Source organism: Panthera onca, chromosome C1 (genome assembly GCF_046562875.1).
Source record: "Panthera onca isolate mPanOnc1 chromosome C1, mPanOnc1 haplotype 2, whole genome shotgun sequence".
NCBI classification, from domain to species: Eukaryota; Metazoa; Chordata; class Mammalia; order Carnivora; family Felidae; genus Panthera; species Panthera onca.
Genome location: NC_138346.1, coordinates 15,439,032 through 15,452,035, shown reverse-complemented (window position 1 = coordinate 15,452,035; position 13,004 = coordinate 15,439,032). Strand labels below are relative to the sequence as shown.

At 43.4% G+C, this 13,004-nt stretch overlaps 2 protein-coding genes across 4 annotated transcripts in view; both read left to right on the top strand.

Annotated features, from left to right (window-relative positions):
• ACSL3 (acyl-CoA synthetase long chain family member 3) overlaps positions 1 to 9,159 on the top strand; it is a 73,824-nt gene extending 64,665 nt beyond the window's left edge. For all 3 annotated transcript variants that reach the window (XM_060623830.2, XM_081796339.1, XM_060623829.2), the window contains 3 exons: positions 1,425 to 1,539; positions 3,143 to 3,300; positions 8,435 to 9,159. In XM_060623830.2, coding sequence (XP_060479813.1) covers positions 1,425 to 1,539; positions 3,143 to 3,300; positions 8,435 to 8,592 — 431 coding nt within the window. In that variant the 3' untranslated portion in view covers positions 8,593 to 9,159. The remainder of the gene's footprint in view (positions 1 to 1,424; positions 1,540 to 3,142; positions 3,301 to 8,434) is intronic.
• Positions 1 to 13,004, top strand: part of MOGAT1 (monoacylglycerol O-acyltransferase 1) — a 290,439-nt gene that overhangs the window by 211,770 nt on the left and 65,665 nt on the right. The window lies entirely within an intron of this gene.

Below are 13,004 nucleotides of genomic sequence, written 5' to 3'. Positions count from 1 at the left end.
AGTGTTGATACAGTCTGTTGTATCATCCCTGGAATATAAAATTTTATACTAGGGACTGTGTGGGAGTTTTAAGGCTTGACATTTTAGAAGGTCTCAGTCTGTTCAATAGCAGTGGTATTTTGAATTATTAGATAACCCTCAAAGAATCAAATTCTTAGTAGGAAATATTTATTTTTTGTGCATTCTTTGCTGTTTAGAGGTTATTGGACAGGGCTCTCTCCTGTTGGAATGGTGTCATGGCCTTGCCTGTGAGGAAGGCCTGGCAGTTCGAGTATTGACCCCCCCAGGGGCAAAAAATAGCTCCCCGTCTTCCCTCTTACATTCTTTTTTTCTTAATAGCATTTCTGTTCCAGTCATGCTACCTAGAAACCCGGGAGGAGATGAGACTCTTCAGTCAACTCCTCGTATCTTACCCACACCCTACTGATGTGTCATGTGAAACATGCCTCAAGACTGTTGTCTTCGTTCTCTGTGCCCTCTTCCCATGATCAGGCTTACACCTTCTGTCACCTCGTTGTAAGAAATTCCTCTCTGTCGACGTTGACATCCCTCCTGAAACGCACCCTCTCACACACACACATGTACCATGTGATTCCTCAGCACTGATCTCACTGGGCCACGTTGCTGCTAGGGGCTCAGTTCGGTGTACCTCTGTTAACGGAGCCCCAGTTCGCCTCCACCTCCATCACTGGCTGTGTCCGCCCCGTCTGTGTTCTTTACCAGTGCTCTTCTCCTTGGTGACCGTCCGATCTTCCCTCAGGACTCCGCTCAGGCCTCACTTGGAGGCATTCTTTCCAAAGCAGCAGGTTGGGGAGGTTTTTTTTTTGTTTTTTTTTTTTTGATTTTTTTTTTTTAACGTTTATTTATTTTTGAGACAGAGAGAGACAGAGCATGAACAGGGGAGGGGCAGAGAGAGAGGGAGACACAGAATCTGAAACAGGCTCCAGGCTCTGAGCTGTCAGCACAGAGCCCGACGCGGGGCTCGAACTCATGGACCGTGAGATCATGACCTGAGCCGAAGTCGGACGCTTAACCGACCAAGCCAGGTTGGGGAGGTTTGACACTTCACCACTGCCATACTGTCCTGATGTGATGTGTCCCTGCTCACGCTGCTCTCCAGACGGTGTGTGAGCCTTCAGATGGCGCTGAGAAGTCTTTACCTTCCTGGTGTTAACTGGTCCCAGACACGTGCCTGTTCGGCAGAACATACCTGAGGCCCTGATGACGGGGTCCCTTGTCAGAAGCTGATTTTCTTTTTTGGAAGAATTTATTTAAAACTACAAACATTAGGGTCTAATTTTACTATGTACCTTTACTTTTAGCGTAACTATTGTAATGACCTTAGTTGATAGCACATGACTTCGGGAATGGCCAGTATTCATAGGTATTGACTGTGACTATCTCTCATGTGCTCCCCTCCCCAGATCGTAAAAAGGACCTTGTGAAACTGCAGGCAGGAGAATATGTTTCTCTTGGGAAGGTAGAGGCAGCTTTGAAGAATCTCTCACTCATCGATAACATTTGTGCATACGCAAACAGGTAAGAAAGTAGAACTCCTACTTTTGCTCAGAACGTTTGTGTGCCTTTGGTATTTCCTTCCTTGATGAATCTTCTTTGCCAGATTATACTAGGAACTCTCCCTTCTTATCTGTTGTCTCTGGGAAAGGCCTCTTCTCAGCGCAGTGTAGACACTAACTGATTCCTCCCTTGTGGTGCGTCTCCTCCTCGTCTTTCTCTGTGTCCCTGTTTCCTGCTCCGTACCTCACTGCGGTGTCCTGGCTGGTAGGGAGGTGACGAAAATCACGGCCTCCTTCCTGCCACCTTGGTACCCCCAGCTACCTGTCCCCAGCACACGGAAGCTTCCCAGAACCAGTCAGAGCAAAGGGGGGTGAAGAAGGAAGTTGGAGAAACAGAGTCACCAAGCCACACTCCGCTCAGCACTCATCATCCTGCTCTAAACCTGGGCCTGCTTGGGACCCGGGCCGGGCCGAGGGCTTCTGCCTTAAGCTACGTTAAGCTGTGGCTGAACACATAGCATCTCTAGTCCGTGATGATAATAGAGGCAGCTGGGAAGGAGAGCTTAAAGTTAAAAATCCCAGAAGTGTATTCTTGGGAAATGTGCCGGAATCTCAGACTGGCACTGCGGTGTTCTGGGGGGAAATTATTCTCCGCTGTTCGCGATCAGCTACTTTGCGGGCAGCCAGGGAACCACACCACAGCAGTTGATAAAGTGGTGATTGTGAAAAAGTAAAATCTGCTGCCAGAAGAACCAACTTAGAAACTTTCGAGATTTTAAAGATTTACTTCATTGAATTATAAATTATTCTGCCCTTTAATTAGCTATGAGGTAACTTTTTTAGCGATGCTACAGTTCTGGATTTTACGTGTGTGATAGTAATCAGACCGCCCTTCTCTCCCTGGCACACTGCTTGCCATTCCGTAGTGCCATGGGCAGGCCACCTAAGGCTCTGTCACCAAATGCTCATGATAACAAAAGAAAAGAATACAACCACGTTACTTTGATTTGCTCCCAAATTTCTTTAGACACAACTTTTTTTCTTTAATGTTTATTTTTGAGAGCGAGCACAAGTGGGGGAGGGGCAGAGAGAGAGGGGAGAGGGAGACACAGAATCTGAAACAGGCTCCAGACTCCGAGCCGGCAGCACAGAGCCGGATGCGGGGCTTGAACTCACGAACTGCAAGGTCATGACCTGAGCCGAAGTCAGACGATGAACCCACTGAGCCACCCAGACGCCCCATCTTTAGATCTAACTTCAAATTTACATTAGCTTTTATTTTTGTTTAGCCAGTTGATGTGAATGACAAACTTTTTTAAAAGCAGATTTTTCTAATGCTTGTAATTTTCTTTTAAGAGATGTATCCACGGAGCTATTGGTAACAGTTACACATGTTTGAACTTTGTCATCAAGTATCAGATTAAGGTGTGCTTAGCAGTGAGCTCTGTCAGAGCCTGGAGCCCATGGCGAATCGGGCAGTCGCGGTGGCCGTCGCTTGAAATGAGTGGGCTGGTACCAAACACGCCTCGTGTGTGTCCTTTCGAGTAGTCCCGGGCTGATTGCAGCCGCGTCTGTGTCGTTGGTAAGCACGGTGCCTCAGCCACGTTGTCCTTCGTGTATCGCAGTTACCATTCCTACGTCATTGGATTTGTCGTGCCAAATCAAAAGGAACTAACGGAACTCGCCCGGAAGAAGGGACTTCAGGGGACGTGGGAGGAACTGTGCAACAGCTGTGAAATGGAGAACGAAGTGCTCAAAGTGCTTTCCGAAGCTGCTGTTTCAGGTGAGTGAGTGGCAGCCGGACCCTAAGGCCCGAGAGGAGAGAGCGCTTGAATTTATTACGTAGGCTCTTGTATCACAGGCCCGGTGACGCCGATTCCTGGTGTTTCCCTGCCGTTGGATGGAGGCACATGCTGGTCAGGCCTGCATCCCAGTGTGTCCACAGGGCTCGCGTCACCTGCTCCCGTGGCTCATGTGCATAAGTCGGAACGTTCTGGCCTCTGCAGCTTCTGTCTTCTGGGTTGGCCCTTGCTCTCTTACCTCAGCTGTTTCCTGGCCACCCTGGCCCACCCTGAACTGTCCAAGGCTCTCTTCTTGCGTTTTCTACACTGTTAGTGTACTGGGAGCTGCTGATACGGATAGGTCCTGTACCCCGTGTGTGTGTGTGTGTGTGTATGTTGGGGGGCCGCAACGAGACTGGGACATTTGGGTTGTTCTGCTTTGGGTTGGTAATGAAGAATGCTGCTCTGAACATTCAGGTGCAGGTTTTGTGTGGCCATGCTCCCTTCTGGGAAGATACATCAGGGTGGAGTTGCTAGGCCTGTGTTAACTTTATGTTGAACCTTTTGAGGAAGTACCAGACTGTTTACCGGAATACTTTTTTCCAAGTATTTCCCAAACTGTTTTCTAAAACGGTGACATCCTCTCACCATTCCCATCAGTGTTGGCTTCCAGTTTCCCCACAGCCTTGCAACACTGGTTAGTTACTGTTCATCCTTTGGCTTCTAGCCATCCTACTGGGTATGAAGTATGGGGTCTTGTGGTTTTGATTTATATTTTCCTGGTGGCTAATGATGTTGAGCATCTTTTCTTATATTTAGTAGCCATTGTATATCTTCTAGAGAAATATCTATTCAGATCCTTTGCCCATTAAAAAAAAATTTTTTTTTAAGTTTATTTATTCTTGAGAGAGAGAGACAGAGCATGAGTGGGGGAGGGGCAGAGAGAGAGGAGGAGACACAGAATCCAAAGCAGGCTCCAGGCTCCACGGTGTCAGCACAGAGCCCGACGCGGGGCTTGAACTCACAAACTGCGAGATCATGACCTGAGCCGAAGCTGGACTTTGCCCATTTTTTAAATAGGATTGCCTTTTTTTTATTGAGTTGTACAAGTTCTTTATATATTCCAGGCACAAGGCTGTAATCGGATAAGAAATTTGTAAATATTTTTTCCCATTCTGTGGGCTGTATTTTTACTTTTTTTAATGTTCATTTATTTTGAGAGAGAGAGAGACAGAGACAGAGACAGAGAAAACAAGTGGAGGAGGGGCAGAGAGAGGGAGACAGAGAATCCAGAGCAGGCTCCAGGCTCTGAGCTGTCAGCACACAGCCTGACATGGGGCTTCAACCCACAAATTGTGAGATCATGACCTGAGCCGAAATCAAGAGTAGGACGCTTAAGGGACTGAGTTACGCAGGCGTCCGTCCCTGTGTTTTTACTTTCTTTCATGGTATCCTTTGAAGTATAAGAGCTTTAATGTTGGAAGATACATTTTCCCCCCTTCTGTTGCTTGTGCTTCTGGTGACACATCTGAGAAACCACTGCCTGATTCAAATGACAGTCCTGTGTTTCATTCTAAGAACTTTAGTTTCAGCTCTTACTTTCAGCTCTTACTGGATCCATCAGAGTTCATTTTTATGTGATGTGAAGAAGGGATCCAACCTCATTCTTAAGTAAAATGCTCTGTCCTCTGAATTAGTAGGTTATAGAGACGGAGACTTACTGTGGAGACTTGGTTTCCGGGATCTTTGGGGGCCGACTAGGCAAAGCTGGGAATCCATAGGGCAGACTGCCTCAGCTCTGCTCCTACGGCCTTTCAGTGGACCGAATTGGACCCACTGTTTATCTGAGACAGTTTTCCTCCCATAAAGCAAACTGATTATGGACTTAATCATATGTACAAAATATCTTCAACCCGTGGACTAGCGTTCAACTAAATAACTGGGAACTCGGATGTAGCCTGGTCGATACATAAAATGGACCTTCCCAGTCCGCGACTTGTCAGCCTGGCCCCCGTGTACATCTCCTTAGAGCTTAGTTGATTTCTAAGCAAGGACAGTAACAAAGACTCCCCCCTGATGTGCTACGTCCGCCCTGCACACAACTGAAAACACATCAGCCTTTTCCGCAGAAGAGGGTACACACCGTGTGAGTGATTTTTACTCTTCTTGTCTTCTGTGATATCCTGTCACTTAAATTTTTTTTAATGTTTTTACTTATTTTTGAGAGAGAGACAGAGCACGAGTGGGGGAGGGGCAGAGAGAGAGGGAGACAGAATCCGAAGCAGGCTCCAGGCTCCGAGCTGTCAGCACAGAGCCTGACACGGGGTCTGGACCCACAAACCACAAGATTGTGACTTGAGCCGAAGTGGGATGCTCAACCGACTGAGTCACCCAGGGGCCCCTCCTGTAACTTAAATACAGTGATACAAAGTTTTTTAATGTCTGTTATGACAGAATAAGAAGGAAGAAAATATAAATAGTTGCTTTAACATACGTACAGACACAAAATAAAAAAGGACTATTCCCATTACAGCGCTCCTTCCTCTGACGGGTCACGTAGCTGTAGCTGCATTTATTTTCCTGAGTGGAGGCTATCACTACACATGACATAATCTTGAGTCAAGGCACAGAGTCCAGTACCGAGCAGTTCGAGATTGAAAACCTTAAATGTGGTCTCCAGTGTGTGCTTTTTAGTCTCTCCCACATCTACGGAGTGCCAGACTCCTCTGCCCCTTGAGTCCTGAGGTCCGGGCCTGGCTGCTTTTGCTAACAGTGGTTTTCCCTCTAGCAAAGCACTCTTGAAATAGTTGTGTTTTTTTTTTTTTTTTTTTTTTTTTTACTTTAAAGTTTTTTTTTTTTAAGTTTATTTATTTATTTTGACAGAGAGAGAGAGAGAGAGCGAGCAAACAGAGGAGGGACAGAGAGAGAGGGAGGGAGAACCCCAGGCAGGTTCTGCCCTGTTAGCGCAGAGCCTGATGTGGGGCTTGAACTCAAACTGCGAGATCATGACCTAAGCTGAAATTAAGAGTCGGACACTTAACTGACTGAGCCACCCAAGTGCCCCACTGTTGCAGGACTTTTACCTCAGTGCCCGAGGTTCGTTGTCCCGCTGCTTTGAAGAATGAAGAAGTGGGCACTGAATGAGCAGCAGTAGGAAGTTGACTGGGGATAAGATCAGAAAGGAAGAATGGTAGGAAAGCAGTCTTTACAGAGAGGACATTGGAAAGTGAATGGCCACGACTATAGGCGAGGGCCCTTGTTTTTTATAAGGTTCTGGTCACCGCCCGCCTCTCAGGTCCTACCCTTGCTGGCTGGATAAGTCAAGGTGCTGCGTTGTCCAGTTCTGATTGGCCCGATTCCACTGTGTGAGGGGTGGTCTGTGGGCACATCTTTTCCCTACGGGTGACACCTAAAAGTAAGTCTGCTACTTACTTTTTAGTCAGGTCTTGAGTCAGATTCCTGAGGGGAACCTGAGGGGGAGCCGGTGGGGTCTGTTACATTCTTAAGCGGAACCTTAACGCCTGAGGGGGTTTGCTGTGGTCGGACACTCCCAGCATTGTTCCAGAAGATGTGTTTTCTTCCCTACCGGGGGACCTCAGGTCCTAATCTTTCCTTCTCTGCCTACTGAATCCTACCTATTTTTCCTATTGTACCACTCCTGAAATAGTTGTAATCTTCCAAGAAGAAAACCTTGGTATGTCAGTGTTTATGTTTACAAGTTAAAACGAATACCTCTTTTGCTCCCAAGGCACTTACCCGTCTTCAATTTAGTGAGCGAGTAAGCGTGTATTTACCTGTTTACCTCTTTATCCTTGTTAGATTGTAATACCACTTGAGAACAGAAACTATCTTTGTATTAAAAAAAAAATTTTTTTTTTCAACGTTTATTTATTATTGAGAGACAGAGACAGAGCATGAGCAGGGCAGGGGCAGAGAGAGGGGGAGACACAGAACCCTACGCGGGGCTCCAACCCATGAACTGTGAGATCATGACCTGAGCTGTCAGCACAGAGCGCGACCCACAAACTGCAAGATCATGAACTGAACAGAAGTCGGATGCTTAACTGACTGAGCCACCCACGCGCCCCGTTTTTTGTATTTTTTAAACAGTGCTTAGTAAAGCACTTTGCGTGGTATTTTTTCAATGAGTATTTATTTGTTGAACGAATGCTGAAAAATAAACCCTTCTTATTAAAGAAACATATTCCTTCAAAACAACATCTCCCTGTTTTCCCTCCCTGTCCCCATCCCTCCCTTTCCTTTCCCATCCCTCTCTCCCTCTCCCCATCCCTCTCTCCATCCCTCTCTCCCTCTCCAGCCCTCTGCTATTGAGAACCTCCTGGGTATCCAACAGTGTGTTAGGAACACGATAGCGATAGTGAGCAAACATTGTGTCCTCATAGCTTCTGCTGAATATGCTGACAAGCTTCAATGACAGGGTCCTCTTTAAACTTTATTAGTTAAAGTGATTATGCTCTTTACAGTAAACTCGAAACAAATAGGTGTGTGACATTTGCTTTTCCTTAATCCTCCCTCTTAGGCCCCAGAGGTGTCCGTTTTATGGTTTGGTGTGTATCCTTCTCGTCCTGAATATCTACCTGTGTAACATTTGTCTAGTATTAAAAAAAACTACCTCTTTTTAGCCTAACGATATATTGCACATATCTTTACACACCCATGCCATATAGATCTAACTCATTTTTAATGACTGAATTATATTCCATTTTATGCCTATTATATTCCAGTTTTTGTTTTTGTTTTTGACGTGGGGCTCGATCTCATGATTGTGAGTTGTGAGATCCTGACCTGAGCTGAAATCCGACGGTTAACTGACTGAGCCACCCGGGCGCCCTGTGTGCCTGTATCTTAACTTAATCCAACTCATTCTGTTGGCGGTCAGGTAGATTTTTTAAATGGCTTTTTGCTATTACAGTTCTCATACGTATCTATTTTTTGTTTATTTATTTGTACTTCTACTAGCCTTTTTTGAGGCATGGATTATCACGAGCGAGGTTCGTGGGATGTTGGGTGTTCACCAAAGATTGGGGAAGTTACACTGTTCGCTAAGAATCATAATTGCACATTTTTCATGCCTTTGCATTTATGTTTTATTTTTTTTCTTTTCCACCATCTCAGCAAGTCTAGAAAAATTTGAAATTCCAGTAAAAATTCGTTTGAGCCCTGAACCGTGGACCCCCGAAACTGGCCTGGTGACAGACGCCTTCAAGCTGAAACGCAAAGAGCTTAAAACACATTATCAGGCGGACATTGAGCGGATGTACGGAAGAAAGTAGTTCTTCTCTCTCAGCACCGTTTGCTACAGGGAGCTCAGATCAAATAGGAAAATACTTGAAGCGCGTGTCTCCAGCTGTGAGGCAAACCCCATTCTTCGTATTAAAGCCTAAACTGTTACTTCTCATGACGTCGCCATTTTTACTGACAGGATTAGTAAAACATTAAGACAGCAAACTGGTGTCTGCCTCTTCTTTCTTGCCCCTTTCCAACTTACCACCTAGGACTGCACTTGTCAGCATGAGGACTTTCCGAATCATTTTGGGGAACGGTGATTTTAAAACCTCAAGTTTTTAAACATGATTTATATGTTCTGTATAATGTTGAGTTTGTAACTTTTTAAAGTTTGGATGTATAGAGGGATAAATAGGAAATATAAGAATTGGTTATTTGGGGGGCTTTTTTACTTACAGTATTTAAAAATGCAAGGGTATGGATGTGAAATTATGTAAATTCAGACGCTTATGAATCAAATCATTGTTGAACAAAAGATTTGTTGCTGTGTAATTATTGTCTTGTATGCATTTGAGAGAAATAAATATACCCACGCTTATGTTTTGAGAAATTGAGACCTTGTGAATATATGCCTGGCAGCGTCTTCTTTATGTATTTATTTTTTATTAGGGAAACAATGCAGTTTGGTTGGTGCTGCATGAAACGAAATAGCACTAGGGCGTTAGGTTCAGTAGCAAAGAAGAAAACACGGCAGGTGTAGCACCAGTGGATAATTGGTGTCCAGTGGCTGATGCTCAGAATGTTCAGGGTCTTCTAGGTAGCTTCGAAAATAAGATATCTTAGCTGGGGTTTTTTGTTTTTGTTTTTTTTTAAGAGTTGGAAGCAATCCTAAAAATTGGGGTGGAATTTAAAACACAAAGCATAGAAACCTATTCTTTATTTCATCGATCATATGTACGCTGAGTTGTCTGTATTTACAGCACATCAATCCTGGAAGATCATTCTGTCCACTTCTGGACTTTGAGTCGAGATGTGTAATCCTGTCTCATTGCAAAATTAGGGTGTTTTTCCTCTTGATCGTTTGCACTGGTTGTGTGTGGGTGTGTGGGTGTGTGTGTGTGTGTGTCTGTCTGTTGGCAGCTTATTAAAAAAGCACCTTACCCTATCTGTGAAACAGAAACTGAGAACATGTAGAATGCTTCTGATACTGGCATTCTGACTAAGATACAGGAGAATTTAATTCACTTTATACCGAGGTGACTTAAGATTTAATTTGTAGGTGTTTTATGTTACTGTAGGAGTTATTTATTATTCCCAAAACACTGCTTGTATGATAACATAGTAAGTCTTTTCGTGTGTGTTGCTTGCCTAGTGTTATTTGAGCATTTATCAAGAGTAATATTGCACCAACGAAGGAAGAGGTGTTCAAGACTTAAAAAAAAAACATAGGTACCATTTTTTTTTTTTTTTAATGTTATATTGGTTATTTTCTTGTTTCTCAGTTACTTTAGGCATCAAAAGACAAAGAAAAAAGGACAAAAAGTTCTGAATGTAGATCTGTGTAGCATAGTGGGAGTGTTGAGACCCAGGGCCATGTAGCTTTTGGTCATGTCACATACACGTCATGTTTGGGGATACTGCAATACGGTGTTGTGTTTTGAACTTTTTTCTTGTATTTGTGTCTATTTGTATTCTGTTTGGAGTGCATTTCTCCTTGTCATAGTTTAAATTTTCATAAAGTTTGGGAAAATTGCCAAGAAGTTAAACCATGAAAGAAATGAAATGGAACCTATCAGGATGTTGGGAATCTAAAAATGAAAGTCAGGGTGGGTGGAGAATTTGTTTCTGATGCTTGATCTTTAGTAGTAGTATTTGCTTTCAAATGACTTGAAGTTGTACTTAGAAAAAAAGGGTCAGTGCTTCAAAGGAGAGAGAACAATATAATTGTGACTTGAAACAGCTTCAGGTGAATGTGCAGCTTACCCCTGATTCAGAATAAAAGTTGTTTCTTTTCGGAAGCATCGATGAAGGCTGGTTTAATCTGCATCTACTTCCGTTTTTCTTCCATTTTTGATGATTCCTTTGAATCCTAAAATCCCAGATGCCGGGTGTCATGCCACAGCAGAATGTGAAATTAAGTGAGGAGAATCCACTTTCAAACAAATGACTCTGTGATATATTTTAAAAATGATATATTTTAATATCACCCTTTCAAAAAGAACCAGTTGGTGTAAAAACCAAAACAAAAACCCAACAACGAAAATTTTGTTATAGAAAATACCGGCTTAGCCAAAAGATGCCTGGGGAGAAAAACTTTGAAGAATTTCAGAATAAGTTGCTAAATCCAATACATCTGAAAATAGACCATAGACCCTAAAAGAATGATTCCAAAGAACTTGTTTTCTGGAAGGAGGTTACAACAGAATTCTTCAGCCTTTCCTGTTACAGTAAGTGGAGGGGTTTCTAGAGGGCAGATTTGTGGCTAACTCCACTCCTCCTCTCGCCCGGCTTCCGCAACCTCTCCTGCTGGGATTTTTCAGCTGCAATTAAACAGGTTTTTACTGACAACAGAACAAAACTGAAAGTGGCCTCTACTTTATGAGTACTGCTTGTTTTTAAATAATGGATCTGATATCCATGGTGTTCTCTAAAGCTTGCAATTTTTTCAGCCATGTTTAAAAAAAAGATTATCCTGGAATAACTTTTTGCTGGTAAAATCACAATATTTTACAGTTTTTAAGCAGTTACTCCCTGGGATACAACTTTAAAACGACAAAATAAAATCTCTGTGTGTGAGTTCTTTCTTTTGTAAGAGTATTAGGTACATCGGTGATGTTTTAAAGGGGATTCACTTTTAACAGTATACGTATTGGGCCACACTGAAATGTAATGTGTCCTTTCTCTATACTTAACAGTTGGTTCTTCACTGTGAGTTCATTTTCTGTGTATTCTTGGTTATTGCTGTTTTCCGCCCGGGGAAGTGTACATCATAAGCGACGTAGCTTCATGGTACAGACTATTCATTTGTAACTTGATACGAAGTTTGAAGAATAAAGATAAGTAAAAACTTTCTGATATTAAAACTCAATATTTTGTTTTATTCAAAAAAAACTATAATAAAGTCAAACGTTAATTGACAGTCTTGAAATACTTGTTGTAAAAGGAGTTTGGAGAATTTTCTTTCTTGGCCTAGCCAATCCATTTGAAGGGAACTAAGACACATTTTTTTTTTAAGTGTTTATTTTTGAGAAAGAGAGAGTGTGAGCGGGGGAGGGCCAGAGAGTGAGAGGGAGACACAGAATCCGAAGCAGCTCCAGGCTCCGAGCTGTCAGCACAGAGCCCAACGCAGGGCTCGAACCCACAGACCGGCAAGATCATGACCTGAGCCGAAGTCGGACGCTGAACCCATTGAGCCACCCAGGCGCCCTGGGAATGTTTTAATCTTAGAAATTCTGCTCTTAATTGACTTTGTTTCCTATAGCATTCTTCTCTTCTCCCCTTCTCTCACCCTTCCTGATGCCTCCTTTCCATTACGGTTTTGACTCCGCAGAAGGCGGTCCTGATAAAATGTGTTCTACACTTAGAATATTCACATAACATGACGTGTTGAATTATTAGATAAAATTTGTGTGTGTGTGTGTGGGGGGGGGGATTAAAAGCAATGTGGCATAAATCAAGGTTTTATGCCAACATTTAATCCTGTAATTGTGGAAGAATTCCATCCTGCCATGATGTCTCAGAGACCGACCCCTCCCTGTCTTCAGCGGCCACTTGATGTTTGTTTCTGATGAAACCCCAGGTGTGTGGACCTTTAGGCTAACGTAGCACTTCTATAAAAGCAGGTGGTTGTATGGAATCCTGCAACTGTAACAAAAAGGATCTAGCAGCTTCATTGTGTTTTGCATCAACTTAGATATAATGGTGCCTCATTTCTGTGTCATCAACTTGGCTCATGTTGTTATTTTAAACATTAGTCGCTTAATACTTGTACCACACTAAGTAACAACTATAACTTTAGGCTAAGGTAGGTCGATACTGTCATGGAAAGATTCTTCTGCTAGAGCATCTACGTACACATGTACAGTCTGACTTAAGTGATAGGTTATCAGTCTGACTGCCTCCCGCCCCCCAAACAAAACCAAAACCAAAACTTGTCTCTGGTTCTAATCCGTCTACTTACAAGCATGTATGCTCCAAGGGCACTTCTGTTTGGAAATCCCCTCTAACTGCAGGCTCTTAATAATGGTCCATGGCTCCCTGAGTGGGCATTCTGTAACTTTTCTGGAGGGAATCAAATGTTAACAAAATTATAACCACAATGCGCGTCTGTGTCTGCGTCTAACGTTACATGCATTTTGCAAGTTCTGACTTTTCCTAGCAAACTCCCATTAACATCATTGTTTACGGATAACCTTTAAATAATACTGTTGAGTTGGTGGGATTCTTTCGGAAGCAACTT